This window comes from Spermophilus citellus (assembly GCF_964194105.1).
Source record: "Spermophilus citellus genome assembly, chromosome: 1".
Taxonomy (NCBI): domain Eukaryota; kingdom Metazoa; phylum Chordata; class Mammalia; order Rodentia; family Sciuridae; genus Spermophilus; species Spermophilus citellus.
Window position 1 is genome coordinate 192,751,634 of NC_138182.1, and position 27,893 is coordinate 192,779,526.

The 27,893-nt window shown below is 35.3% G+C and overlaps 2 protein-coding genes across 5 annotated transcripts in view; one reads left to right on the plus strand and one right to left on the minus strand.

Moving 5' to 3' along the window:
- The window catches only part of FAM13B (family with sequence similarity 13 member B), an 80,078-nt gene extending 77,890 nt beyond the window's left edge, over positions 1 to 2,188 (plus strand). The window contains exon 24 of the mRNA XM_081284845.1: positions 12 to 2,188. Coding sequence (XP_081140971.1) covers positions 12 to 135 — 124 coding nt within the window. The 3' untranslated portion in view covers positions 136 to 2,188. The remainder of the gene's footprint in view (positions 1 to 11) is intronic.
- The window catches only part of PKD2L2 (polycystin 2 like 2, transient receptor potential cation channel), a gene marked incomplete at both ends in the record, with an annotated part of 36,720 nt that continues 9,045 nt past the window's right edge, over positions 219 to 27,893 (minus strand). The window contains 10 exons of one of the 4 annotated variants that reach the window (XM_081284804.1): positions 219 to 270; positions 4,202 to 4,314; positions 7,701 to 7,755; positions 9,050 to 9,114; positions 10,721 to 10,822; positions 12,362 to 12,482; positions 18,777 to 18,958; positions 19,407 to 19,577; positions 22,709 to 22,937; positions 26,572 to 26,793. In XM_081284804.1, the coding sequence (XP_081140930.1) occupies positions 219 to 270; positions 4,202 to 4,314; positions 7,701 to 7,755; positions 9,050 to 9,114; positions 10,721 to 10,822; positions 12,362 to 12,482; positions 18,777 to 18,958; positions 19,407 to 19,577; positions 22,709 to 22,937; positions 26,572 to 26,793 (1,312 nt within the window). Of the gene's footprint in view, positions 271 to 3,635; positions 3,814 to 4,201; positions 4,315 to 7,700; positions 7,756 to 9,049; positions 9,115 to 10,720; positions 10,823 to 12,361; positions 12,483 to 18,776; positions 18,959 to 19,406; positions 19,578 to 22,708; positions 22,938 to 26,571; positions 26,794 to 27,893 lie in introns of those variants that run through there. The other 3 variants (XM_081284805.1, XM_081284803.1, XM_081284806.1) reach the window with 3 other exon arrangements.

Genomic DNA, 27,893 nt, shown 5'->3' on the forward strand with positions numbered 1-27,893 from the left:
TTCTTCCTTAGGAATGCCCAGAAGGAGGATCGTGTTCCAGTGCTTGAGGAATATAGGGAATACAAGAAAATCAAAGCAAAACTTAGGCTTCTTGAAGTTCTTATCAGCAAACAAGATTCTTCAAAATCCATATAAAATATGCTCCTTGAAAATTCACATCATAAAGTCACTTGTATTCCTTGAAGCTGTCATCATGTGTACTTGGCTGGTACTTGAGTTCATTTTGTCAGGCACTCAGAGAATCTCATTTTGTACTTGATTGTGATGCCACTAAACAAATAATGCAAGGGTAAGTAGGCCCTCTCTAGGGAGTATGATATTCCATACTAACCACAGACTGTCCTCTCCACCTTTTGCAAACACGCAGCTTCTTTCATTGTTTTGTACTACAGATACATCCTGTTAGCAAAAGACTAGAATTTTATCCTTTCAACTTCAAGAACTTTGGAAATACAGAGTGTTTTGTTATTACTAATTTTTTTTTTTTCATTACTGAAGAAAATTGAGAGGAAAATCTTCACACTGAATTCTTCGGTTGCCTTTTTCTCACAGAATGACTGAAAATTTGAAAGAAAGGCCTATACAAGTGCACATATGCAACTGTGTTGTTCTCCTAGAAAACCAAAATCAAACTGAAATTTTAAGTCCTACAGTGGAACACGTTTCTGTTTAATTCCCAAAGTGACACCTCACAGGTAGTATGTTAGAAAATTTTATAATTCAGTGGTCACACAGCTCTTGGATGAAGATAACAGTGGGTAGACCAAAAATTGACCTTGCTTAGAGAACACATACCACACATCACATGCTGCCTATGGGACTTAAGTTACTGTTGGTTCCTAAATTAGTGTTTATCAGCTGGTGATGATGTGATTTGTTTGAATGGGATTCTGTACTCTTACCCTCCCCACCCACCTCCAGATAATGTGAGAAAGTAGCCATGTCAGTATGTAGGAACTCTGATGGTGCTCAGATTTGTATGTTTAATCAAATGGGCCTAAATTGGCAAAATAATCATTATGCCTAAGTAAATCTGTTCTTAACAAGGGCTATACCACTGCATTTACCTTCAAGGGGCTACATTTTTTTCTTTTTTTTTTTTTAATCAGCAAAATCCATAGGAAAAACATTCTCTAAAAATAGAAACCACCTTTTCCTCAATTACATGCTGTTTAAAGCAGCCGTTTACAAGATATGTGGTGGTATGCCCCTTGTCATATGCTCTTAGCATGTCTTATTTCTCTTGCTTTGCATGGCTAATCATTTTCATGGAATGGTGATATCATTTTTGTTAAAAAATATACAATAGCAGATTTGTGTCAGACTAATTTTTTTTCCTGGTGCTTATTTGGATTGATGAGTATCTCATTTTGTGCCCATGTTTTGCATGCCTTGACTCACGCATGGTTTTCTTAACTAGCTTATATTAAAAATTTGTTTTATACAAAATTGGAATTTTACAACATCCTTTAATAAGGTGAGGGAAGCATGAACCTCAAACTTCTAGCACTATCACATAGTAAGCACATGAAGTAGCTTGATAATAGTGTTTCTAGTATTTCACATTTCACTTGTGTGTGCAATGCCTTTTTTGGGAGGGAGGAAAAATCCAGTGGTAGTAAACATGTAGTTGAGGAATAAAGCACTAAATCCAGCCCTTTTTGTGTGTTTCCTTTTGATGAAACTAGATTATTCATAATGTATTCCTGGTAAAATTGAAATGCCAAAAGATGTATCACTTTTATTTGAATCCATTATGCAGTGTACATTTCAGTTAATTTCTTTAGGTTCCAGACAGGGGTCTAACATCTAATTTATGTGCACTGTATATTGTTTTTATGAATGTTTTATTTTATATACCACATGCAAAAATGTCCATATGCACTATATAAATGTTTTAAATAATATATTCCTTCTTTATAATGCTAAATCTATGTGAGTACCATATTATTTTTATAAGTCAGTGCCCTGACTGGTTTCATTTTAGAATTAACAGCTGCTTCATGATGTTGGTTATTGAGTAGAAATAGGTAAAAGTGGCATGGCAGCACTTACTCTATGTGATAGTATTGTGTGTCATGGTTGAGCAGCAGTAGGTGGTACAATTAGGCAATTCGTGATAGTTTTACTTTGGTACAAATAAACACTGTATAAGTATAATCAGTATAATTGCATTGCTGTGTCTGGCGCTTCATTGTATAAACTTTTGTAATAAAAGAACTTTAATGTTCTAAGTCATTGTAAATGTGTTTTTCCAGTAGGTGTTAAAAAAGAAAAAAGCTGAGATCTTAAATGTTTCCTTAATGTTCTCAGTCTTGTTACAATTACCTTACCCAGGGACCACATCAGGGAACACTAATTATGGGGAGTGTAAGGCAGGGAAAGGCCACTGATTGCTTTCCTTGGGAAATCTATGGAGAAGCTGCAGAATAGTGTATTGCAATGAATTATCCTAATAAGAAAACTCAATGCATAGCTTGACCTAAGGAAGGTATGTAATAATTTTACTTTTTTTTTTTTTTTTTTTTTGGCAATGTAGGGGATAAACCCATAGCCTCATGCATAGTGACTCTCTTTAAGTTACATCCACATCGTTTTTTTGAGACAGGGTCTCTATAAGTTGCCCAAGCTTTCTTGAACTTGAAATCCTCCTGCCTCAGTCTCCAGAGTAGGACATACCTATCCCAGCTATTTAGGAGTCTGGACAGGAGGATTGCAGTTTTGAGGCCATCCTCAGCAATTTAGCAAGACCCTGTCTCAAAACAAATACAAAAATGTCTGGGGATGTGGCTCAGCACCCCTGGGTTCATTCCCCAGTACTGCAAAATAAATAAAATTCCTTTATTCCCTGGGCATGATGGCATGTGCCTGTAGTACTAGCTACTTTGAGCCTAGACAACATAGAGCAACCCTATCTCAAAAACAAGGAAAAAAAAATTAAAATCCCTTTATTCAGTTGAAGTCTTTTGAGCACTGATGTGTAAGATGGGTGCTATGGCTAAATGACATAAGAGTTTCCCTCTATTTCATGTAATACCAGTCATACACAGTTTTCCAACCATAGAAACATGGCACTTGCAGCATCATTTACATTTCCCAAGCACGACTTCTTATGACCCTGATATAGGTGAATTTCCAGTTTGAAGATAGATACCAGTGAAATTTCTGTTCTTGTCTGGGAAGTTTGTTCTTCTGTACTTAGGCTTATTCCTGGATACTTTAAATTCTGAAGAATGGAGAATTTTTTTCACTTAGGAGTAATATAATGTCTGAACCTTTATTAATATATCTGTGGCCCAACAAAGTCAGAACATAGTGATATGCTTGAAAGGGAAAAACTGTCTTTCTCCCTCTACTTATATTGACCCATGAAGTACAAGCATTATTTTGCACTTTCTCTTCACATTTGTAGAATTGAGTAATAAACCTCATCATAAAAATTTTATGCATGAGCCAGGCAAGTTGTAATATATGGATTGTGTCATATTTGGTAGCACTTAATTCCTGGAAATCATTTGATTATTATAAACAACCCTGAGGATAATTCAGTGATTTGAAAGTTTAGTGCTTTCAAAATGTGTCTGAAATTAGGGCAAGTTTAGGAAATAAACTTGCACAAAACCTGCAAAAGGGGCCCGGGGGCATTCACACGTCTAGCAGAGTAAGTCTTGTCAGAAATAACCTTATGATTGCATCACAGATTCTCACCTCTTGTCTTATTTTTGTAGAGCTGAAAGCTTTCTCATCACTTGGTTTAGCTTTAAACTGATATAGTGTAATTCCTTCTCCAGCTCCACAGCATATAAAAAGAGTCTAAAAGATAATTAGAAGTTAGTGGAGAACGAGTCAGTAATACACTTGTGTTTAAAGACCACAGGTTATTAGAGTGAATTGCTCTGACAAGGAAGATAGTATGGTGAGCTAAAACATGCCTTATGTAGCTAATTGTGGCTCTGACATTCTAAACCTGCATGGAAAATAGTATCTGTCATACTTGTCAAATATAAATGGCAGTTTCTATCATTTTAGAGATGTAGGGATAAAAATAGTTTTAAGTAAATGGAGTCACATTCTTTGATTTTAAAATTGGGTAGAAAAATTTTAAAGAGATAAGTTCAAGCTTCAGAAAAACAATGTGACATATGTCCTGAATCCCCATGTCATGATGCCTGATAGTACCCTGGTTAAAACAAATGCTTACTCTTGAAATTCTTGTTGAGTGACAGGCTGGTAGTCATCTTCAATTTCTGTAGAATAATACTTCTTCTCAAGCCGCTCTTTCCATTTTTTCATTTTCTCTGCTCTTTGAATCTCCTGTCAATTTAGAGGACAAGTATAAGCCTGATTGGCTTTTTGCCCTGCATGATGTTTAGGTCTGTGTATCAGCAAAGGCACTTAAGAGGACTTGGTATAAGAACTATTTAGCATTTTTAGGGAAGTTTGGGGGTTTTTGGTTTTGTTTACAACTTTTCCTCATTACATTGCCTTTCCCTTTTGCATCTTCATCTGAGTTGCTTCCTGTTTTATCCTTGGTGTCAAACCTGAGATGTTCTCATTCTGTATGTTTGTTCTTTATTCCAGTTTTTTGCAGTGCTAGGTAGGGATTGAACCCAGGCCCTTGTGCATGGTAGGCAAGTGCTCTACCACTGAGCTACATGCCCAGCCCATGTACCTCTAAGTAATTACTGTGTTACTCAATCTGCATACAATCTATCCATGTATTCCCAAACAAGTACCTCATGCCAGAAAATTTGTGCTGCTGGAGCAAAAGTATTTTCATCTGTATAAAGAATAGTTCCATCCTAATAAATGATGGCTTGAAATAGTTATTTTATGGAATTGCAAATGTACACATTAAATAGCCAGAAGAGTAGATTGGGCTATAAAGCTAATGTCTAGGAACTCAGAATTTTACCCTCTTAAACTCTGCTCTCTGTTGCTTGGGTCTTAGGCTTTGCACCCCTCATTCTCCAAACTCTTGCTAACTGGATTTCTGTTAAAATTCTGCCATTATTTAGGGAATGTAGAGGAGAAGGGTCTTTCTGGGATTTTTTGTTTTTAGTAGTACTTCTTATGCAATTTCCAGCAGCAATGTTAGCTCAAGGCTTCAGCATCTAGCATCTTTTGGCATACCTAGAATTCGCCTCATCACATTCCTTCAGAAGTAATCAGCAACAGCATCTTTAAAAAGAATGTTCACATTTTCCCTTATCTTGATTTTGAACATGTACATTAATTTCTGGGCATTATTTAATCTTGTTACCATTGTAATTTTTAATAAACTGATGTCTGCATACATGACATGATAGTATTTATATAAATTATTTCTTCAACTATTTTATTGAATGTTCTTTTCATTTTAATTTTCAGATCATCATATATCTAGAAATCATATCTCAAATAGAGGCAGTTTTACCTCTTTTAGATTTTTAAACCTCTAATGCATTTCTCTTACCTAATTGTTTTGATTGACCCCTTTCAATACATCAATATCTTGTCCTCAACATTTGGGTACTCAGTTGTACTTGTTTCTGCTAGGGTATTATTTCTTCTCGGCTTCTCATTGGACAGAGATAGTAGCAGGGAGATATCTATTCCTTAATGTGCTTGCCTCACATGCACAAGGCCTATTAAGGAATTCCAGCAACTTAGTTAGGAACCTGAGGCAGGAGGATCTCAAATTTAAGGCCAGCCTGGTAACTTAGACCCTGTCTTAAAAAATAAAATGAGGGGCTGGGGATGTAGCTCAGTAGTAAAGTGTTCCTCCGGTTCAATCCCCAGTACTTTCATTTTGTTAATTTCTCTTCAAGATTGAGGTTGAAACTTATTAAATACCCAGCAAATATGGAAAATGATCATGTAATTTTCCTTTTAATATAATTATGTTGATTACCCAATTTTGAACCATTCTTTCATAGAATAAGCCTTATATGAATTACGATATTTGTGTGCTTTTTTTGTTTTGTTTTTGGTTCACTGGGGATTGAACTCAGGGCCTTGTGCATTTTAAGCAAATGTTCTACCCTTGAGCTATATTGTGTGCTATTAGATTCTATTTGCTTATATTTTACTTAAGACTTTTGCTTCAAGAATTGTGAGATTAGCTTTTTTGTCTTTTTGGTACAATATATAATTATTGTAAAAGAATAATGTAGAACTTTCCCCTTTTGCTCTGAGGGGCTTAAATAGCTCAAAATTGTTTCTTAAGCAGGGTGCAGTGGCGGGCACATGCCTGTAATCCCAGTGGCTGAGGCGGCTGAGTCAGGAGGATCAAGGATTTGAAGCCAGCCTCAGCAACTCATCGAGGCCCTAAGCAACTCAGCAAGACCCTGTCTCTACATAAAATACAAAATAGGGCTGGGGATGTGGCTCAGTGGTTGTGTACCCCTGAGTTCAATCCCTGGTACTCCCCCACAATTCCTCACAATTTTTTTTAACTTAAAAGCTACAAGAACAATTCAAATACATTTTTTTTTCCCCTGAAGTCTTTAGGGGTAAGGCATGAATGTTTTATTCCTGAATACTTCAGTATGTATCCTAATACAACAATCAGAATCAGAAAATTAATATTGATAAATTATTATAATCCTCACTGTCCCATTCAAGTTTACCAGTCAATGGTCCCAATGATGTTCTTATGGGAAAAGGATCCAGTTCAGAATTATGCATTGTATTTTTACTTGTCATTTTAATCTTATTTACTGTGGAATAGTTCCACATGTTTACAATGTGACCCTGATACTTTTAAAGAATACAGGTCATTTATTTTGTGGACTGTCCTTCAGTTTAGGATTGTGTGACATTTCATTATGATTAGATACTGGGATGTTGATTTAATGGCATCCTATCAGGTGGCATGATGTAAATTTGTTTCAGTACTGATGATGTTGCTTTGTGATTGTTGAAGATGCTCTGGGGCTGGGGATATAGCTAAGTGGAGTGCTTGCCTCACATACACAAGGCCGAGGGTTCAATCCTCAGCACCACCAAAAAAGATGGTATTGGTTAGACTTCATCCTAATATTACTGCTTGTCTTGTGTGCTTTTAACAGGTCTCTGTTCTTCTTTGAACAGTTTTACTTTCTGGCTCAACAAAATATTCCAGGCTCATTTGTACTTTCCAGGCTACAATAAGTAGGGTCTCCAAGGAGTCCTGCCTCCTTTTAGCAGAGAATGGTATTTGGAAACTAAGATTTGGGTACTCAGTTGTACTTGTTTCTGCAAGGGTATTATTTCTTCTCGGCTTCTCAGTGGACAGATAGTAGCAGGGAGATATCCATTCCTTAAACTCCACATATATATTCCTTAAATTTCATATTTATTGTGTGTGTATATATATATATATATATATATATATATATATATATGCTATAATTTTTGAAATGTTAGAATCATTGGAATAAGTCATCACATTAATAGGAGAGAAATATAATCATTTTATGTACTCTAAATAAATAATGCTACAGTGAGTGTACACCTGGGGACCAGGGGATCTGGCTGAGAGTACTAGGAGAGAGGAAGCACCTGGGATCCAAATGGTATGTCTTAAATAAGAAAGGATCTCAATTTTGGGAGATATATTTAGAGGTAACTACTACTTTTCTTAATAAAGAAAATCATTACAGTTCCTAACCAGAACTTTTTTGTAAGCAGATTTCTAATAAAGCTACAACTTATTTATGAAAAAATTTAAACCTTACATTTTCATCAAAGCCTTGTCTTCTGGCTTCTTCAGCCAATTCTCCACTGCTTTTGCTATGAGAAATATAAAATAAAAATCAGAGGCATACAAAAGTAAAAAGGGAAGTGATACCATGAAATACATTCTGATTGATAGTAAGGATATGAATTGTATTTTTGTTTTTTATGATAATAAATCCTAATTATTTGGAAAATGTGATCATAAAGAGGTTCACATCTTTTGCTGTTTTTTTTAAAGAAAGTTTACTTTTTTTTGCCAGAGGTCTGGGTTTGTGAAGCATTTTGACACACATCATGGAATAAATGTGTGTAAAATTAAAAAATAAATTAAGTATGAGTATTATCTGCAAGTGTTGTGTGTAAAATATTTTCATTTTAGATAGTTAAATATGTTTTCTATCATTATAGGACTCTCCCAACTTCCTTTAAAGTTTTTTCTCAGGCTGGGGAGTTCAGTAGTAGAGCAGTTGCCTATGGTACACAAGGCTGTGGTTCAATCCCCAGTACCACCACCCCCCCAAAAAAGCAAGAAACCTTTATCTGAGTAGTGCATTATATTAAATTTGTTTAGTGATACCAGGCATCGAACCCAGGGCCTCATGCATGCTAGACAAGTACTCTGCCACTGAGCAACATGCCAGGACTACTACATTAATTATATTTTATTTTTTGTGGTACTGAGAATTGAACCCAGGGCATTTTACCACTGAGTTAACATCCCTTGTTTTTGTTTTGTTTTGTTTTTTTTGAGACAGGGTCTCAGTAAATTGCTGAGGCTTGCATTCCCCCAGCCTCAGCCTTCCGAGTCACTGGATTATAGTATGTGCCACAGCACCTCGTTATGTTAATTTTAAATTAGCTTAAGAGTTTCATGACATTCTCAGAAATTAGGAGGCACTACTGAATGTAATGACAATATATTTAGAATCACTACATTGGATGGTGGTAATTCTGAAATCAAAACCTTAACTCTCATTTTTTAAGTTTCTCCTATAATACAGATGGTTTCTGACTTAACCATGGGTCAATTTATTATTTTTCGACTTTATGATGATGTAAAAGTGATATACATTCAATAGAAACTTTAAATTTTGATCATTTCTTCAGCTGAAATGCTAAGTACTCTTACTGTGTTGGGTAGTGGCAGTAAGCTGTATCTCCCAGTCACAAAGGGAGACAACTGAGTCTAAAGTATGCTATGTTGCCAGTGGTTTTTTGGATCCAGGTGTACAATAAACACTTAACTATAAAAACAGCTTTGTGTTAGATGATTTTGCCCAATTGTAGGCTCCTAGATTCAATCCCTGGTACAAAATAAATAAATGAAATTTAAGAAAAGTCATCTTACATATTTACGTCTTCATCTTTTTGAGCTTTCTTCAGTTTGAGTTTCTCAAGTGCATTAAAACAACCCTGTACATAATTAAAAATAGTTTAAAACTTCACCAAAAATATAGCCTGTATTAGTAATGTTTAACCAAAGTAAATTAAATATGAAATATTTATCTCTAGGGACTGCTGTCCTAAAGAAATGTCATGATTATCCTTTCACATTGCTATCATCTTTGGTTTTTACTTTTGTGAAAAAGCTAAAGGGGTTAATTCTCATGAGGGCATCACACTTGGGAAAAAAATCTTTTATATGTATTAATATGCATTAAGGATGTTAACACTTTTAATATTTGCACCAACATCATACTCCAGATAAAGAATGAAAAGTAATCCACAGTTAAGCTCTTTGCAAGGGCTTCGGTCATCTTAATAGTTTTCTTTTACAGATAAGTTCTTGGAAGAAGTTCTTAAGCCCCACTAACCCCATAACTACTAGGACTTTTTCTCTGTGAAGTGCTATGCTTAGACCCAGGGGTATGTAGAGATGTCTAAAGAAAAGGCAGATTCCACTTCATCAAGAATAGAATGTTGGCAAGAAAGCCAGGAGCTATGAGAATATTTCAACATGAGCAGAGGACATGAAAGCACAGTGCTCAAATTACCTGGGAAATAGGTGATGTAAAAAGGGCTTAAATAACTGTAGCTAATGAAGATGGATTGTGACTGTGAGGCTTGACAAGGGCTTGGAGTATTGAGTAAAGACTTTGGATCTATTTTGAAAGGTCCAGGGAAACTGATAGGATCAGAGTAGGAATTGCATGGGAAGAAAGCTAGAACAGTTATGAGGAGCTGCCATAGGGAAGGTTGGTGAAACCTACAGATAGCCATAATCTAGTGGTGGCAGTGAGAATTCCAAAAGATTCTTGAATTCCACAAAGACTAGTAAGATCTGCAGGGAGAAAATACACATGGGCCATATCAAGAGACTATATGAAAGGGAAGGAAATAAGTCTTGAGCCAGGAGTGACTGAGAATAATATTGCAATTAATGGAAACAGGAAAGTGAAGAAGACAGGGTACATGGAATTCTCAGTTTATATTGTGTAGAAATTTGCCAGTATCTAAATTGAAAACTTTTGAGAGGGAAGAAATAAAATAATATTAAGTAATCCTATTTACTATTTGATATATGGAGCTCTGAAATAATTTCAGCTACATTTTTTTAATTTTTTGTTTTAATTAGTTACACATGACAGTACAATGACCTTAACATATCATACATTTGAATCAGATGGGATATAATTTCTCATTTTTCTGAGTGTACAGGTTGCAAAATCATATTAGTCATGCAGTCACATATATACACACAGTAATAATAATGTCTATTTCATTCTACTGTCCTTCCTAACCTCCCATCTCCTCTCCTCCCCTCCCATCACTTCTCTCTACCTAATCTAAGGTAACACTGTTCTTTTTTTTTTTTCCTCACATCTTCATACATGTATTTTAAGCCAGAGAGAATACTTCACGCCCCTACTAAAGTAGTGCAAATATGAGCAACACTGGGTCAAAAAACAAAACCCCAGGAAGAAAGACCACCACCAGTTGGGGGTTTAAGTGTTTTTTGACCCAAGAGCTAGGAATACTGTTTGCTTTAGAATTATAGTTAGAAAAGAATTTGACATACCTTTTTAATCATGTTACCAAGTTCAAAATCTGGTCTTCTGCCTATTGAATAATCAGCTTTCACTTCAGAATAGGTGTCATTAATTATTGCCAAGAACATGTTCTAGGGAGAAATATTCACACAATTATTTCAATAGATACTTTTGCTGTTGTTGCTGTACTGGGTATTGAACCCAGGGGCACTCTATCTCTGAGCTACATCCCCAGCCGTTTTTATTTTTTAAAATACACAGTTTCTCTAGGTTGCTGAGGTTGGCCTTGAACTTGCACTCCCCTACCTCAGCTTCTCAAGTTACTGGGATTACAGGCATATGCCACCTTGCTAGGCTAAAACTTAGTTTAAATGTTAGTGATTTTAAAGCAGATGTAGTAGCACGTGCCTGCAGTCCCGGCTATCTGGGAGGCTGATGTAGAAGAATTGCTTAAGCCCAGAAGTTCAAGACCAGCCTGAGCAAAACAGTGAGATTTTGTCTCAAAAAAAAAAAAAAAAAAGTGACATGTAATGGAATTTGGGGGTGGGGTTATGGCTCAAGGGTAGAGTGCTCGGTTAGTAGTCTGAGGCCCTGAGTTCGATCCTCAGCACCACATAAAAAATAGATAAAATAAAGGTATTTTACAACTAAAAAATATTTTTTAAAAAAATACTGGAATTTGTAAAATTAGATTCAAGTTTAAAATTAACCCATTTGGGGCTGGGAATGTGGCCTAGTGGTAGAATACTTGCCTCTCATGCATAAGATCCTGGGTTCAATCACCAGCACTGCCAAACCAAAAAGTAACCCATATACTCAATAATAAGTGGCTATGCAGAGTACAATGGAACACATATAGCCTGTGGATACAGGCAAATATGATTATGAGAAAGATAGCGTAAAAATAGTGTCTGACCTGGTTACTAATGTTATAATTTATCAATATTACATATCAGAAAAAAAATTTAGAATAATTATATGTTCATAAGGGATTTGTTGTTTTTTAAGTACTATGAAGTTGCTTAAATTTCCCATCTGACTGCAACTACTAATGACCAGATAACACAATAATATTGTCGCCCCTAGTCCAGCTTTCCACCTTTAACTCTGTCACCCTGAGGACTCTTGAATATCACTGGGGAATAACTTCTATGCATGACAAAAAGTATTTTCATGGAAGACATTAACAGTGCCTTGACTGGGAGGCAAGTTTCCTTTAATAGGAAACTCAAAGAGACTTGTTCTGAGTATGTCTGAGAGGCCCATCTTAGTGACTCCTAGAAAATCACAAAGGGGTGAGTTTTTAGCCATAAGGGCTGTAAGCCATTGAAATATGGGAATGGCTGAATTCCCTGCCTGAAAAGACACAGGACTTTCACATTTTGTTAAAGGATTTCACATGTTTGTTTAAAGCACATTCCTTGCTAAAATAAGCACCTATTATGATCCCATTTCCCATTAACAACTTGAAAATATTAGTAGTCACTAGTCTACAAAAATGGATTATTAGGAATAATAATAATAATATTATTATATTATCCATGCCATTAATAAATGTCAGTGTTCTTAACAGGTAGGCAGTAATACTACAATTTCTTTTAAATGAGTAATTCCATTTTTTAAAAAATGTAGGGAAAAAGGCAGAGGAGAAAATATATAGTTATTCTTACCAGCAGGACAAAGAACACAAAAAAGATAAAAGTGATGAAGTAAATGGGTCCCAAGATCCAATTGGCTTGCTGAATACCAGCAAAATTAAAATCTCCAAGAACAATTCGAAATTGTGTAAATCTTTGGTAAGAAGAAAGAAGAACATTAGAAAATATTACCTCCTTTTCTGTACATACATGACAACTGTTGGGAGTTGCCTTTAGGAAAGTAGCTGCATATACCCTCTGGTTTTAATTATTACTGCAGAGTTCTATAAAATGATGTGGAAAAGTCCCCTTAAGGCAAGACTTGAGTCACCTACCTCAATTGCTGAACAGGTAGTTTAGGAAATGATAGGTTTCAATTTGTTTAACCAATGTGAATTCAGTGTTCACTTACAACATTTGAATCTTGAGATAACTATTTACAAATGGTTTTGGCAGTGACTTCCTTGACCATTTCTGTGCCCTTCTAGAAGTGAATACTTTTAGTTTACCAATGATTTTCAACCCAAGAGCCCTAATGTCAACGGTGTGTTTAATTTTTGTCCTAACTCGACTTTTCCAACAATTTGTCTCTTGGTAGTTTCAAAGTGCTGGTAATGGGCCTCAACATGGTCCTGGGGTTTATTTTATCCTTACTCTAAGAACTCAATTTCAATGTTAATACCATTTAAAGGGGCTGGGGATGTGGCTCAAGCGGTAGCGCGCTCGCCTGGCATGTGTGCGGCCCGGGTTCGATCCTCAGCACCACATACCAACAAAGATGTTGTGTCCGCCGAGAACTAAAAAATAAATATTAAAAAAAAAAATTTCTCTCTCTCTCTCTCTCTCTCTCTCTCTCTCTCTCTCTCTCTCTCTCTCTCTCCCCCCCCTCTCTTAAAAAACAAATACCATTTAAAATATTACAGACCTTCATTTTTCTCATTTTAAAGATGAAAATTAAGAAATTGAAGGGCTGAGAAAATGGGTCAGTGGTAGAGCACTTACCTAGCATCAGGGATATATACTCGCCTATACATCAGGAATATAATTTATAAATTGTGTGTTTCTTTAAGGGTTAATCCTGAAAGCAAGGGTTTGGTTTGGTTTGGTACTGGGGATTTTAAAGCCAGGGGCACTTAACCACTGAGCCCCACATCCCCAGCCCTTTTTTGTATTTTATTTAGAGACAGGGTCTCACTGAATTGCTTAGGGCTTCACTAAGAGTTGCTGAGGCTGGCATTGAAATTGTGATCCTCCTGCCTCAGCCTCCCCAGCCACTGGGATTACTGGCAGGCATCACCATGCCCAGCCAGGAAGCAATTTTTAATAGTATGTTAACACTCTTCATGATTATTCAGTTGGTCAAAAGGGAGGCAGTTTCTCTTTTTGCTTTTGCCAATCACATAAAAGGAAACAAGGCTATCTACAATAAAGAAATAAAACACATTGAAATAAATGGGCTAACTGGAGTCCTAGGACTCAAACATCTGAATTTCCTCCCTAGTACCTAGGTAAGACCTGACCAAACCATACAGTATTCATCCTCCCCTTAATACTGGTTTGTAATATTCTACATAAGGTAGAGAAAATGCTGGAATGAAAGAAGACTAAATAGTTTTTCCTTTCTGGCATAGGAGAATAAGAAAATTGTTTTAGTGTTTCTAATGTCATTTTTAAAAATCTTCTAGTTAAAGGCATCATTTCTCATTCTTTTCTCCTTTCCAGAAACTAGCTCAATAACTAAAGCTCCATTCAGCCCTTTTCTACCAGGAAAGTGTTTAGATACCTCTGTTCTGTAGAAAATGATGAGAATAAAAACCCAAGCAAGGCTGGGGATGTGGCTCAAGCAGTAGCGCGCTCACCTGGCCTGCGTGCGGCCTGGGTTCGATCCTCAGCACCACATACAAAGATGTTGTGTCCGCTGAAAACTAAAAATATTAAAATTCTCTCTCGCTCTCCCTTAAAAAAACAAAACAAAACAAAACAAAACAAACAAACAAAAAAAAACAAAGCAATCTACCCAATGGTTATAATCACATAGGAACTGGAGTCTCCAGACACAAAAGGAGTATTTTCCCCTTTTCTCCTATTAATTTGGAGCTTATACATTTTTTCTGTTCCCTCTCCTTCCAAGCTAAAAGAAACAAATGTTGCCTCAGCAGAGAGGGTTAATTGAGTGAAAATACTACTTTGTAACTTCTTGACACCCTTCCTAACTTTCCAGAGTTCTTCCTTATTGAATTAAAATAAGTACCAGATTGTTCAGTAGTAGTGTGCCATTTGTCATTAATGTGACCTTTCAGTCTCACTTAGAAGCATTGATTTGGTAGTAGCTATTTCTAAGCATTTTCCAAATATTCTCTTTATTCCACTCTCTGCGCTCTTTAGTGACTCAGATTCAATGTAAATGACTTTCTCATTCTATTCCTTATATTGCATACCCTCTTTCAATATTTTGTCTTTCAATAATATACTTTTGGTCATTTGTTCTGATCTGTGTTCTGCTTTTCTCATCCCTCTGTGTTTTATTTGCTGTCACCTTATCAATGGAGCTTTTAATCTCAGCTACTGTGGTTTTCAGTTCTAAAATTTTACTTTTGGTATTTTTCCAAATATGTCACTTTTTATATTGTCTCCTTTTCTGAAGACATTTTTTGACTTGTGTTCTTTCAAAATATAAGTATTGTTTAATAAGTATTTCAATTTCTAAAGTCTTTGAAGTTTGTGTTGTCTGTTATATCTGCTTGTCTTGATGATGATTTTTCTTCTCCCTTATGTACCAAGTTATCTTTAATTGTGAGAAGCACATTATATATGAAAAAAATTACTTGTAGAAGTAATTTGTGGGTTGGGGTTATGGCTCAGTGGTAGAACGCTTGCCTAGCATGCATGAGGCATGGGGTTCATGCAGCACATAAAAATAAAATAAAGGTATTGTGTCCACCTACAACTAAAATATATATTTAAAAAAGAAAAGAAATAATTTGTGACCTAAGAGGAAGGTAACTTTCTCCAGAGAGGCTTTCTGTGTCAGCCAAGTAGATGGAAACATTCTAGCTTGGGACCATCTTAAGTTCAGGACCATGATACCTAGGTGAATGAACCCAAGCTTCAAGTCTCTATCATGGATTTACCTTTAATTTGAAATTACAGTGACTCAAGCTTCCTAGTTGATGTGTGGAAAGATGATCAGACAGACCTTCCCTAAACACACACATGTTGTTCAGACTCTGGGCTTTGCTTTCTGTCTTTTCCTGAGAATTGGCCAGAAACACATTTATTTCGTCAGCTATTTCTTCTAGATCAGCAAAAAATGCCTTCAGGGAAGGATTCTGGGAAGATTGTGGAGATGGAAGCGCTCAGAATCTGTCCCCCACTCCACACACACCTAAATAAAAACTGTACTGGAATAATCTGTCTAATGTAACTATTTTGAAAATCTGGAGTCTATTAAAGAAGTCCTGCAACTTTCATAATAAGACTTGAACAGTAAATTGTGGTTAATATTTGGTTTGTTTCAGTTCAGCTCAGCAGTAGCTATGCATCCCCCAACCCAGTCTCAAGCTGGTATCCATGCACATGTTTCTGGAGCAGCTTTGTATGCAGCTTGCAAAGGACAGGATGGGGAGTAAAGACCATGTCCTCCAAATATTAGGGCTTATGTTCCAATTGTTTGGTGCTAATCGAAAAGATGCAGATACAGAGGTGGGGAACCATTGTTGCCACCTACTCCGCATTGCTTCTAGTATCTTTTCTGACTGAAACGTCCTTGGAATTTTAAAGGGCTGACATCTTCTCCCTCCCACACTGTATTTTTCTTTTTTCCCTTTGGGGAACAGGCATTAAAGATTAGAACACCCAAAAGCAATTGCAAATACAAAAGTTATAAAGTCAATGTGCAATACAGAGAAAGACACAGGCTCAGAGAAAACTAAGAAGATCTTATGTTTATAACTCAAGCTGATCCCCAGCATGGAAATAGATAATAGCAGCTTAAAAAAAACACACACAATAAAAATACCAAAAAGAAAAAAAATTCTAGACCTGAAAAATACAAAAACTAAAATGAAAATTTCACTAGAGGCATTCAAAGGCAGATTTGTGCTGCAGAACAAAGAATCAGTGAACTTGAAGGTAGGATGATTGAGGTTATTGAGTCTGAGAAATAGGAAAAAGATTGGAGAAAGATGAAAAACAGATCCTTGGGGACCAATGGGACATCATCAAGCAAGCTTGTCATATACATTGTGTGAATTCCAGAAGGAGAATAGAAAGGAACAGAAAAATTATTTGAATAAATAATGGAAGAGTTTGGTGAAAGATAAGAATATCTTCTTATCTCAGGGAACTCAAAGAGCTGAGCACAGTGGCACAAACCTGTAATCACAGCAGGAAGCTGAGGTGGGAAGATCACAGGTTCAATGCCAGCCTCAGCAACTTAGGCTCTAGGCAAAATAAAAAGGGCTAGAGAAATAGCTCAGTAGTAAAGCACCCCTGAGTTCAATCCCCAATGCTCAAAAAAGAAGAAAAGGAAAAAAAGAGATAAATTCAAAAAAGATACCCACAACAAAACATACTGTCAAACTATCAAAAGGCAAAGACAATCTGGATAGCAGTGACAAAAGCAACATCAAATACTGGGAATTCTCAGTAAAAATATCAGCATATTTCTCATCAGAAACACAGTGGACTGGTATGTTCAAAGTTCTAAAAGGAAAAACAAAATAAACTGAACAAGAATCCTGAATCTGGCAAAACTGTCCTTCAAAAGTGAGAAAGAAATTAGGTAATTTCTAGATAAGTAAAAGCTTAGGGAGCACATTACCACTAGACCTGTCTTACAAATCTGAAAGGGAGTCCTACAGGTTGAAATGAAAGCACACTAAACAGTAACTTAAAGGCATATGAAGGAGTATAGATCTCAGTAGAGGATAAATACGTGGGTAATTATAAAAGTTATTGTTGGCCAGGAGCGGTAGCACACCCCTGTAATACCAGCAGCTTGGGAGGCTGAGGCAGGAGGATCATGGGTTCAAAGCCAGCCTCAGCAAAAATGAGGCACTAAGCAACTCAGTGAGACCCTGTCTCTAAATAAAATACAAAATAGGGCTGGGGATGTGGCTAGTGGCCGAGTGCCCCTAAGTTAAATCCCCGGTACCAAAAAAAAAAAAAAAAAAAAAAAAAAAAGTTGTAGCAACAGTTTTTAATTACATTTTTCAGTTTTCTACATAATTTAAACTTTTCAAATTATAGGTCATTTAAAGTTGAAAGGGCTTTGGGGAGTAGTTATTCCAGTTCCTTCATTTTACAGATAAGGAAATTGAAGTCTAGAAAATATAAGTACCTAATGGCAGAACTGGAAACTAGAATTATATTCTCTTGGTTTGTAGTAAATTATTTTCATTGCTAATTTGGTAAAAGGTTAATTCAGAAAAATGTTATAAAATTTATACATTTTTACTTCAGTTATTTACATGTGGCTTGAAAAAAAAGGCAACCTCAGACATTTCTTTAGTTTCTCAAAAATTTAGTGAAAGGTCATGGACAATTAATTAATTAAAGCAAACAAACTTATTGCAGTATTTCTTAGAGCCAAAAGTAAATATACACTGCAAATATCCAAACTGTTGACGCAAAATTTCCCAAACTTCCTTAAATATAAAGCCATTTCTCCCAATTTTGATCTAGAATTCCAACAGAACAAATTTTAAGAATTGATTAACATATTTTTTTTTCATACAGATTGTAGTTGCTTTGTTTACTCAAAGTAAACCTATGAAAATATTTTGTTCTTAATGAAAAGGCTGAATGCTTTGCTAGAGATTGTATCTAGTCACTTTTATAAACTTGTTGCCTATTTTTTACTGCTTTATGCACATAAAGCTATTTTTAAAATACATATTTGGCAGATCAACATAGGACAATCAAGTCAATATCAATTTTTTTAATATTTTTTGTTTTTTAGTTGTAGTTGGACACAATACTTTCATTTTTTTTTTTTAAATGTGCTGCTGGAGATCGAACTCAGTGCCCTGCACAAGCTAGGTGAGCGCTCTACCGCTGAGCCACAACCCAAACCCCTCAAGTTAATATCAATTTAAAGATTAAGATGGAGCCCTTTAATGAAAAACCACTTAAGATTTCTTTTGCCCAAAGAATAAATACTAGAGACCTGGAAGCCATTTTCCATTATCTTAGGTAAAATTTTCATTTCCAGTGAAGAATTAAGAATTATTTTTTCTAACTTGACTTCATAATACTTAAAAATGGATATCACCATCCAATGGGATCCTTCAATCCCAAACCTTACTTTGAATATGGCAGTTAGTCTTCAATGAAACTATTGAACCAAGTTTAAATTAATAATTAAGTCTTATATTACCAATAATCATGGGCCTTGCCATGATTTGGGGTTACATATACAGAAAATATAATTACACTAAGAGCTTACATGGAATTTTGAAAAGTGGAAAAGTCGTCAACCTGTGATCCAAAAACAAGAAATCCTAACTGGGCGTAAGCAAAGAATATTATAAAAAACATGATGGCAAATCCTACTATGTCTTTGATACAGCGAGACAAAGTTGATGACAGCTGAGACATTGTCTTATTAAAGCTTATGAATTTGAATATCTGAAAAAGAACAAATTTAATTGAAATTGTAGAATATCAAATTTATTAATTACTTAAATTAATTTGAGAACTGTGCTTCAAATTAAATGGGAAACTTAATGATAATCAAAGGTGTTTGAGGATTTCCAGCCAACATGGAAGTCCACACTACTTTTTTTTAATAGTTTTTTTTTTTTAAATATTTTTTATTAATTGTTGATAAAGTTTTTATTTTATTTATTTGTATGTGGTTCTGAGAATCAAACCCAGTGTCTCACACATGGTAGGCAAGCGCTCTACCACTAAGCCACAATCTCAGCCCAGGCCAAACTACTTTTAAAATCACTTTTTCAAAAAAAAAAAAAAAAACAATCACTTGTTCAAAAAATACTTTTTTTCCCTTTATCACTTTAAGTTGCTATTATACTACTATAGTATTGTCTTACGTAATCTAATAAAATACAAATACCTTTATCCATGCAAAGAAGATGGTAACAGCAATTATATTATTATAATAAACGTGCCAGTATGCAAGAAAATAGAAATCTGAATATTTTTCAGTATTTTCCAATAGCTGTCCAAGTAAGAGAAAAAGTTGTATATTACAGTATATGTTGAAGGAAACAGCTGTAAAACACAACTAAAAAATGGAAAAATAAGAAAGGTTAAATTAGAAATTATTTCTACTTCTAAATATTGCCAGCTTATGAAGAAACTCTTGAAAAAGTTCAGACTCAGTGGTGTATGCCTGTAATCCCAATGACTTTGGAGGCTGAGGCAGGAGGATCACAAGCTTGAGTCCATCCTCAGCAATTTAGTAAGACCCTGTCTCAAAATTTTAAAAAAATAATAAAAAATAAAAAGGGCTGGGGATGTAACTCAGTGGCAGAGGGCCCCCGGGTTCAATTCCCAGAACAAAAAAATGTTAGTAAATTTTGAGCAATTTGGGAGGCTGAAACAGGAGAAGGGCATTTGAGGCCAGCCCAGGCAACCTAGACCCTGTCTCAAAATTAAAAATAAAAAGGGCTGGAGATGTAGTTTAGTGGTAGAATGCCCCTGAATTCAATCTCCAGTACTGAAAAAAAAAAAAAAGAAAGAAAAGAAAAGAGTTTAATAAAAAGTGAGGGACAGAGCACATACATTTTTACAATCTTCAATGTACAGAAATTGAAAGTAGTATAATTCTCATAAACATGAAGACATTCATTCCCTGGACCATCCTAATTTACCTACCTGCTTTTTTTAGTCATAAATCACAAGTGTATAAAAATGATGTTACTCTGCATAGGCCATAAGGGTTTCTGATCTAATATAATACCTAAAAGTTGAATATTTTCTACCATGTAATATTACAAGGGAAAAAAAACTGCAATTACAAAAAATAAACCCTTCTAGAATGCCTTAACAACCATTTTAAAAGCAGGTTTCAGGTCCAGATTATTTTAGGCAACAGAGCTTCATAACTGCCATGAAACAATTCATTTGCTTTTCTTGTTTGAAATACCCATATGGGGGCTGGGGATGTGGCTCAAGCGGTAGCGCGCTCGCCTGGCATGCGTGCGGCCCGGTTCGATCCTCAGCACCACATACCAACAAAGATGTTGTGTCCCCCGAGAACTAAAAAAAATGAATAAATATTAAAAATTCTCTCTCTCTCTCTCTCTCTCTCTCCTCTCTCACTCTCTCTTTAAAAAAAAAAAAGAAAGAAAGAAAAAGAAATACCCATATGATTAAACATTTAATTCTGTGCCCTTTGTTAGATATTACTGAGGATACTGGAGAGATAGATGTTACACTATCTGAGAAATTTTCAATCTGGTTTTGGGAAACAAGCCTTAGGTACTAGATTAGCTATAACTACAGGCCCAAAAGGGAAAAGATCAGATTGTAAAAGCCAGACATGTTTGTTCATTGACTATTCCTAATTTCAAGCTCATAACATTTTGTTTTGTCCTGCTTAAATCTGTTTATTTTAGAACATTCCCATCACTAGACCTGGCAGTCTTTAGTGGGTTTTTAAAAAATATTTTTAGTTGCAGAGGGACATAATTCCTTTATCTTAATGTATTTTTATGTGGTACTGAGGATCAAACACCAGTGCCTCACACATGCTAGACAAGCGCTCTACCACTGAGCTACAACCCGGCCCAGTCTTTGGCAGTTCTTAAGGGACTATTTCCCAGTCCTGGTGCGTTTGTGCCCACAAGGTATCCTCTGGTTGCTCAAGCCCCCTCCTCACCTTCAGTTTTTCCTAGTTTTGTCTTCATCTTACTTTCTCAATTTAGTGTGAGGAGAAAAGCAAATTTAGACAATGTCAAAGAGTACATTTTAAAGAAACCTGGAATAAAAAATTGCTCAAAAAGATTCATGTTAAATGAAACATGAGGCCTTGTAAGGGATAATTTTCTTTCTTTCTTTCTTTTTTTTTTTTTTAAAGAAGTCTTACTCTGTTACCCACATCTGCTTCATCTTGGACTCAAGTGACTCTCTTGACTTCATGCTTTCAAGCAGCTGGGACCTCTAGGCACTTACCATCAAGTCAACAAAAATACGTTTTTTGTTTTTGTTTTTGTTTTTGTTTTTTTTTTTGAGTGTGGGTAGAGAAACCCACTATGTGCTTTAATTCATATTTATGGACTCAATCACCTGTTCTAGGGATTTAAAAAAAATTTTTTTTAGTTGTTAATGGATCTTTATTTTATTCCTAAATTTAAGCACACTGCTGAGAATTGAGCCCAGTGCCTCACACATACAAGGCAAGTGCTCTACCACTGAGCCACAATCCCAGCTCTGTTCTAGGGACCTTTGTTTTGTTTTCTTCTTTTCATTTTTTTTTTTTTTTATTTTTTAAGTTGTTGCTGGACATTTTATTTATTTATTTATTTATATGTGGTGCTGAGAATTGAACCCAGTGCCTCACACATATGAGGAAAATGCTCTACCACTGAGCCACAAACCCAGCCCTCTTTTCATGTTTTTTATTATTATTTTTTGGACTCGGGATTGAACCCAGGTGCTCTCTTCCACTGATCTACATCCCCAGCCCATTTGTTTGTTTTGTTTTGTTTTGAGACCAGGTCTTGCTAAATTGCCCAGGCTGACCTTGAATTTGTGGCCCTCCTGCTTCAGCTTCCCAAGTAACTGGGATTACATGCTTGTGATATCATGCCTGGCCCCAGGGTTGTTCTGGTTTCCTTTCCTCAAAATTACTAGTGTGGGATGGTATGCCAGAATCTTAATTGTTAACAGATGTCAAGTCCACGGTATAAAAAACAATCACTACTGAGCTACGTCCAGTCCTTTTTATTTTTCATTTTAAGATAGGGTTTTGGGGCTGGGGCTGTGGTTCGGCGGTAAAGCACTTGCCTGGCATGTGTGAGGCACTGGGTTTGATTCTCAGCATCACATATAAATAAATAAAGGTCATCCACAACTAAAAAAAAAAAAAAAAAAAAAGATAGGGTCTCACTAAGTTGCTGAGACTGACCTCTATATTTGTGATCCTCCTGCAACCTTAAGATTAGAGGCATGCACCACTGTGCTTAGCACCTGTTCTAGGTTTATGCTGGCCCTCCCAAATACCAATTAAAAAAAAAAATTCTGCCTTTTAGGGGCATGTCATTAGTAAGTGCTGTGACAATTCATTTTATGTTTGATACTTCTAGCTTTCAAAATAAGTCCCAGGTGAATAGAAATTCTGTTTTTTACATCTCCCTCATTGGTAGGTTCATATGTGATCCCCTTAGATGATACATATGAATATATACTCACCACCAAAAGTAGTAATTCTAGCCAGTTCCAAATACTTTTTAAATAAGCAGACTTAAATTCTTTTATTTTCTTGATTTCTTGTGTTGTGAAAACAACAAGAAAAATGCAAAATGTGACTTCACAGGAAGCAATAAAATAATCATAGTAGCTAACATATCTGAGGAGCTTCACGGAGTAAAACTGCCATGAAGTAAGTATTCCTCCAGTTGCAGGGAATTCTGCCACCAATCTGTAAAATCAGGTTTGTGAAAGTATGCATTTCAAGTAGTTGTATTTTAGTACTTAACTCAATGTGAAATTTCTAATCTATATTGATGCATTCTTTAATGATAATCATATATTTTATACATTTCCGTAGGGTCGTAAGTTCAATTTAAAATTTTTCTAGCTGGACATTATGGCACATGCCTGTAATCCCAGCAGCCTGGAAGGCTGAGGCAAGAGGACTGAGTTCAAAGCCAGCCTCAGCAATTTAGTGAGGCCCTAAGCGATTCAGTGAGACCCAGTCTCTAAAAAAGGGCTGGGGATGTGGCTCAGTGGTTAAGTGCCCCAGAATTCAATCCCTGGTACTAACAATAAAAAGTAATCTAAAAGAAAAAGATTTTATTTTAGCCAGACTTTTAGTCTACTTTTTATTCAGATTGCTTGTTCATAACTGGAAATACTAATTTATCTCCATAGGAGGATGAGATGTTGTTCAAGAAAATGCTGTACTGTAGTTATTGTTAGGTAGGACTCTCTTCATAATACTTGAATATTTCAAAAGAGGGAAATAAATTTTCCCCCCTTCAGTTTATCAGAGAAAACTATCTTCTAAATGTCAAGGTCATATATTCTACTAAAACAAATATTTTCTGTTTACTTTAGGCATTTGATGTTGAAATATAAAGATTTATGTAAACAGAAGCACAAAAACTAATTTATGGCTGGGGTCATGGCTCAGTGGTAGATGCTTGCCTACCATGTGTGAGGCCCTTGCCTACCATATTCAATTCCCAGGACTTCCCCTGTCAAATTAATTCCAATATTAAATATATTTTGAGGTTGTTCACTGTATTACTAATGTAGTCCAAAACCTTAAGTAATTAGGAATTTGCAATAATTTAAAGAACAAGCATTTCTATCTCAATGTTACAGTGCAGTTATTACTACCTAAAGATACTAGCAAAATTTATTGGTAATGGAATAAAATGCTTCTAAAACAAACAACAAAAACCAGACACAACCCAGTAACAAACAGAACTGTTAACATCTTGTACATGGTAGTTTCATGTTGGATTGGTGAGTGAAATCAAAGAAATTCAATATTATGATCTGAAGTGCAGAATAATAATGAATAATTGTTTCATTTGATACAAAAGGAAAAACAGATATTGTCTTAGTGTAGACAATATGCTTTTATAGTTAACAGCTGTTTACATGTGACTTGAAAAAAGAAGGCAACCTCAAACATTTCTTTATTTTCTCAAAAATTTAGTGAAAGATCATGGACAATTAATTAATTAATTAAAGCAAACAAACCTATTGCAGTATTTCTTAGAGCCAAAAGTAAATACACACTGCAAATATCCAAACTGTTGGCGCAAAATTTCCCAAACTTCCTTAAATATAAAGCCATTTCTCTCAATCTTGATCTAGAATTCCATAGAACAAATTTTAAGAATTGATTAACTATCATATTAACTATCATGTTAACAGCTTCAAAATCTCCTGAAGTTTCTAAAAAATAATTTAAAAAAAATAAAAATAAAAAATAATTTTTAATAAAGGTAACAGAATAAGTATAACACTTAGAGTACTTCATTTAACTTTAAGCCAGTTAACCTAATGATGCTTCCACTCTCATTTGGAACATAGATGTGATTATATGCTTTACTTTATCCTGACCAAGACTATTGGAAGGGTGATTGATACTGGTAAAAACTTCTGATTCTCTGAGGAAAAAAACAAGAACTACAGTATGAAGGACTATGTGGAGAGTTCATTTGTTTTATTCATTTATACAAATTTTAACAGTGATGATGTATTTTATGAGGTGTTTTTGCTGTTGCACAAGAGCAAAATTCCCTGGTCTGAGAAAACTCTAATTCCATATTCCATTCAAAACAACAACAACAAAAATGTAAGACCTATTAGAGAAAAGTAGATCACTAAAATTTTGCTTCTCTAGTGGTTATTTTCCCACCCCTTCTTTCTAACAGAACCCTAATTGTATTCAGTCATCCCAGATGATTTAAGGGAAGCTGATTAAATCTCCAGACAGATCTAATCATGATAATCCTATTTCTTTTGCCAGTATTTCATGCTAGAGTCTCATGAGTTCCATCAATTAGCATGGTCCAGGTTGGGAGGTGACCTAAGGTAACCAAATCAGACAAGCAGAGAGAATTTTTTTCTCTTTGGTTGGTATTTTCCTTTAAAGATATGAACAACATATAACCACTGTTGCTGCCTGTACACAACCATCTTGGGGAAGCTTAATACAAAAGAGCACAAAACTGCAGCCACCTTGGGGCTGGGGTTGTGGCTCAGTGGTAGAGTGCTCACCTAGCACATGTAGGGCGCTGGGTTTGATCCCCAGCACCACATAAAAATAAAGGTATTATGTCCAACTACAAGTAAAACAGGATTTTTTTTTTTAAATTGCAGCCACCTCAAAGAAATGAAGCGAGACCCTTGAACTTACTGCAAAAGGTATTTTCCTGACAGTGAAATTGCTGCTATATGGCAGGAATAAATTTTGTTATTGTTTAAGCTAAATTAAGTTGGTGTTTTCTGTTAAAACCAAAAGCCTCTTAAATGACTTAGTGGTGAAGAGCTAAAACCCAAGTCAATTAGCTTTTACTAGATAACAATCTAGCAAAATGTTGTGGCTTACAATAAATATTCATAAGTATTTGCAAAGTTCAGTTGATCCAGCTGAACTTGATCCATCTCAGCTAGTTTGGTACTATATCTGCCATTTGCCCCTGGACCCATTCATAATCTGAGTTGGCTCCATTATATATGTCTCTCATCCTCCTTCTGGATCCAACAAGTCAGCCTAAACATATCCTTCCATGGATACTACAGAAGTGCAAGAGAGCAAGTTCTAATGTACAAACTCATTTCAAGCTTCTACTTATATATGCTAATCTTTCATTGGCCAATGCAAGTCACATGGTTAAACCCTGCATTAAGAGCTGGAGCAGTGCCCGCTGCCCAGGGTGGCAGACAAATATATGTAAAATTGAGGCCCTTTTTGCAATATGCCACAGGTTCTAGTAATTGCTGGGATACTGACAACTATATTACATATAGTTTGAAATTTAAATTGCTCATTCTTTTTTAAAATTGTTTTTAGTTGTAGATGGACATATACCTTTATTTTATTTATTTATGTGGTGCTGAGGATCAAACTCAGTGCCCCATGCATGGCGGGGGGGGGGGGAGTGCTCTACCACTGAGGCACAACCCTAGCCCAAATAGTTCATTCTTGAGACAAAGATGAATAATTTAATAAATAAGCTAATTCTGAAGGGAAGCCAAAAGATTTTAATAATCTGATAAAAAAGAAAACTGTCAACACTGCATGTCAGATTTGTGCAACTACAGAATTATAAGAAATTAGACTATATTTTCTTAAGCAATATGAAACTAACATATTGTATGTAATTCTCCATCTTCCTAGACATATTCTGAAATAATGAAACAACAAATGCAATGTTGCTTCAGCTTCTTTTTCATTTTTGGCATAGAACTACATTATATTTAAAGCTCTTGATTTTAATATCAGCATAAGTATGTACGAACTGGAAACCCAAGTGAGGGTTCTGGATGCTTTTTCAATTCAATATGCTAATATAGAACTTCAAATCACTCACCTGATGATGCAAAACAGATTTACATTAGCATTGTATAGTGAAAAATCAATAAAAATAACTCTGGTCCCTCTTGTGATCCAGCTGTTCAGTCGAAGGTCAATGAACTTGTTTTTGGTTTCAGATTTTGATTTTGATAAAGTGAAAATAAAGCCCCCATTTCGGTAAACACCAACAAATCCCCAATGCCAAGGAGAACTGGTATTAGAAGTAGAATACGTCCATCTGTTAGACATAAAAAAATTAATGAAGAGAAAGCCTAATTGAAAAGTCTTCTAAGAATTTAAACTAATCTTTGACTCACATGTGGCAGTTTTTTAAAAGTTCTAGTAGAAAATTCATTAAGTATTAGAATAATTTTGAAGTAAGACAATGAGTTAAGGATTAAGTTCAAAGGACTAGGTGATATGAGAAAATATTTCAAAAATCATCTGTTGCCTGTTGGAACTTAAAAATCTACAAATGAGAATGTTTTTTTTTTAAACATGCTATACCTGTTGTCTTGAGTCGTTTAGTCTTTGAGTGGGACAAGAATGTGGGTAAAGGCGCTTCATAGTTTGTCTCACTAAAGTAATATACCATTATAAATGCCAATAAGTAAAAACCTTATTTTAATTAAAGTATACACATCATGCCCAGTGCAGTGGTTGGGGTACACCTGTAGTCCCAGCCCCTCAGAAGGCTGAGGTGGAAGGATTGCAAGTTCAAGGACTGTCTGGGCAATTTAGCAAGACTTTGTCTCAATTTTTTTTTTTTAAGAAAGAAAGAAAAGAACTGGGGGTGTGATGTAGCTAAGTAGTGGAGAAAGAAATTGAACCCCGTGGGTTCTACAATACTATACACACCAAAAAAAAAAAAAAAAAAGAACACAAAATAAACTGCAATGTGTATAACCAAATTTTATTCCCTCAAAACATATTTCAAAGGTTATCCAAAGATTATTGCTTAAATTGCTTAAACATATTTTTCTAGTAATAATACTGTTTTTTTGTGGGGGAGGGTGGCACTGATACCATTAGGAAATGTGCTTATACTTTTATAAAAGGTTCACAGTTGTGTTGGTTTTTTTTTTTTTTTTTTGAGTACTTTCTGCACATGACTGTTAAACTGAAACAGAAAATTTTGCTACACCCACTTTCTACTGGTATCCAATTTTTAACAGGTAATATTTTAAATTAATGAATTTTACGCTTTAGATAGACAAACAAGCACAAATTGTTTCTTACTTTGGTTGTGGAAGAATGACAGGCATTAACTCACAATTTCAGTTAAGTACAGGGATTATCCAAAACATGCTTGGTATTTAAAGTATTTGTAGTTATGAA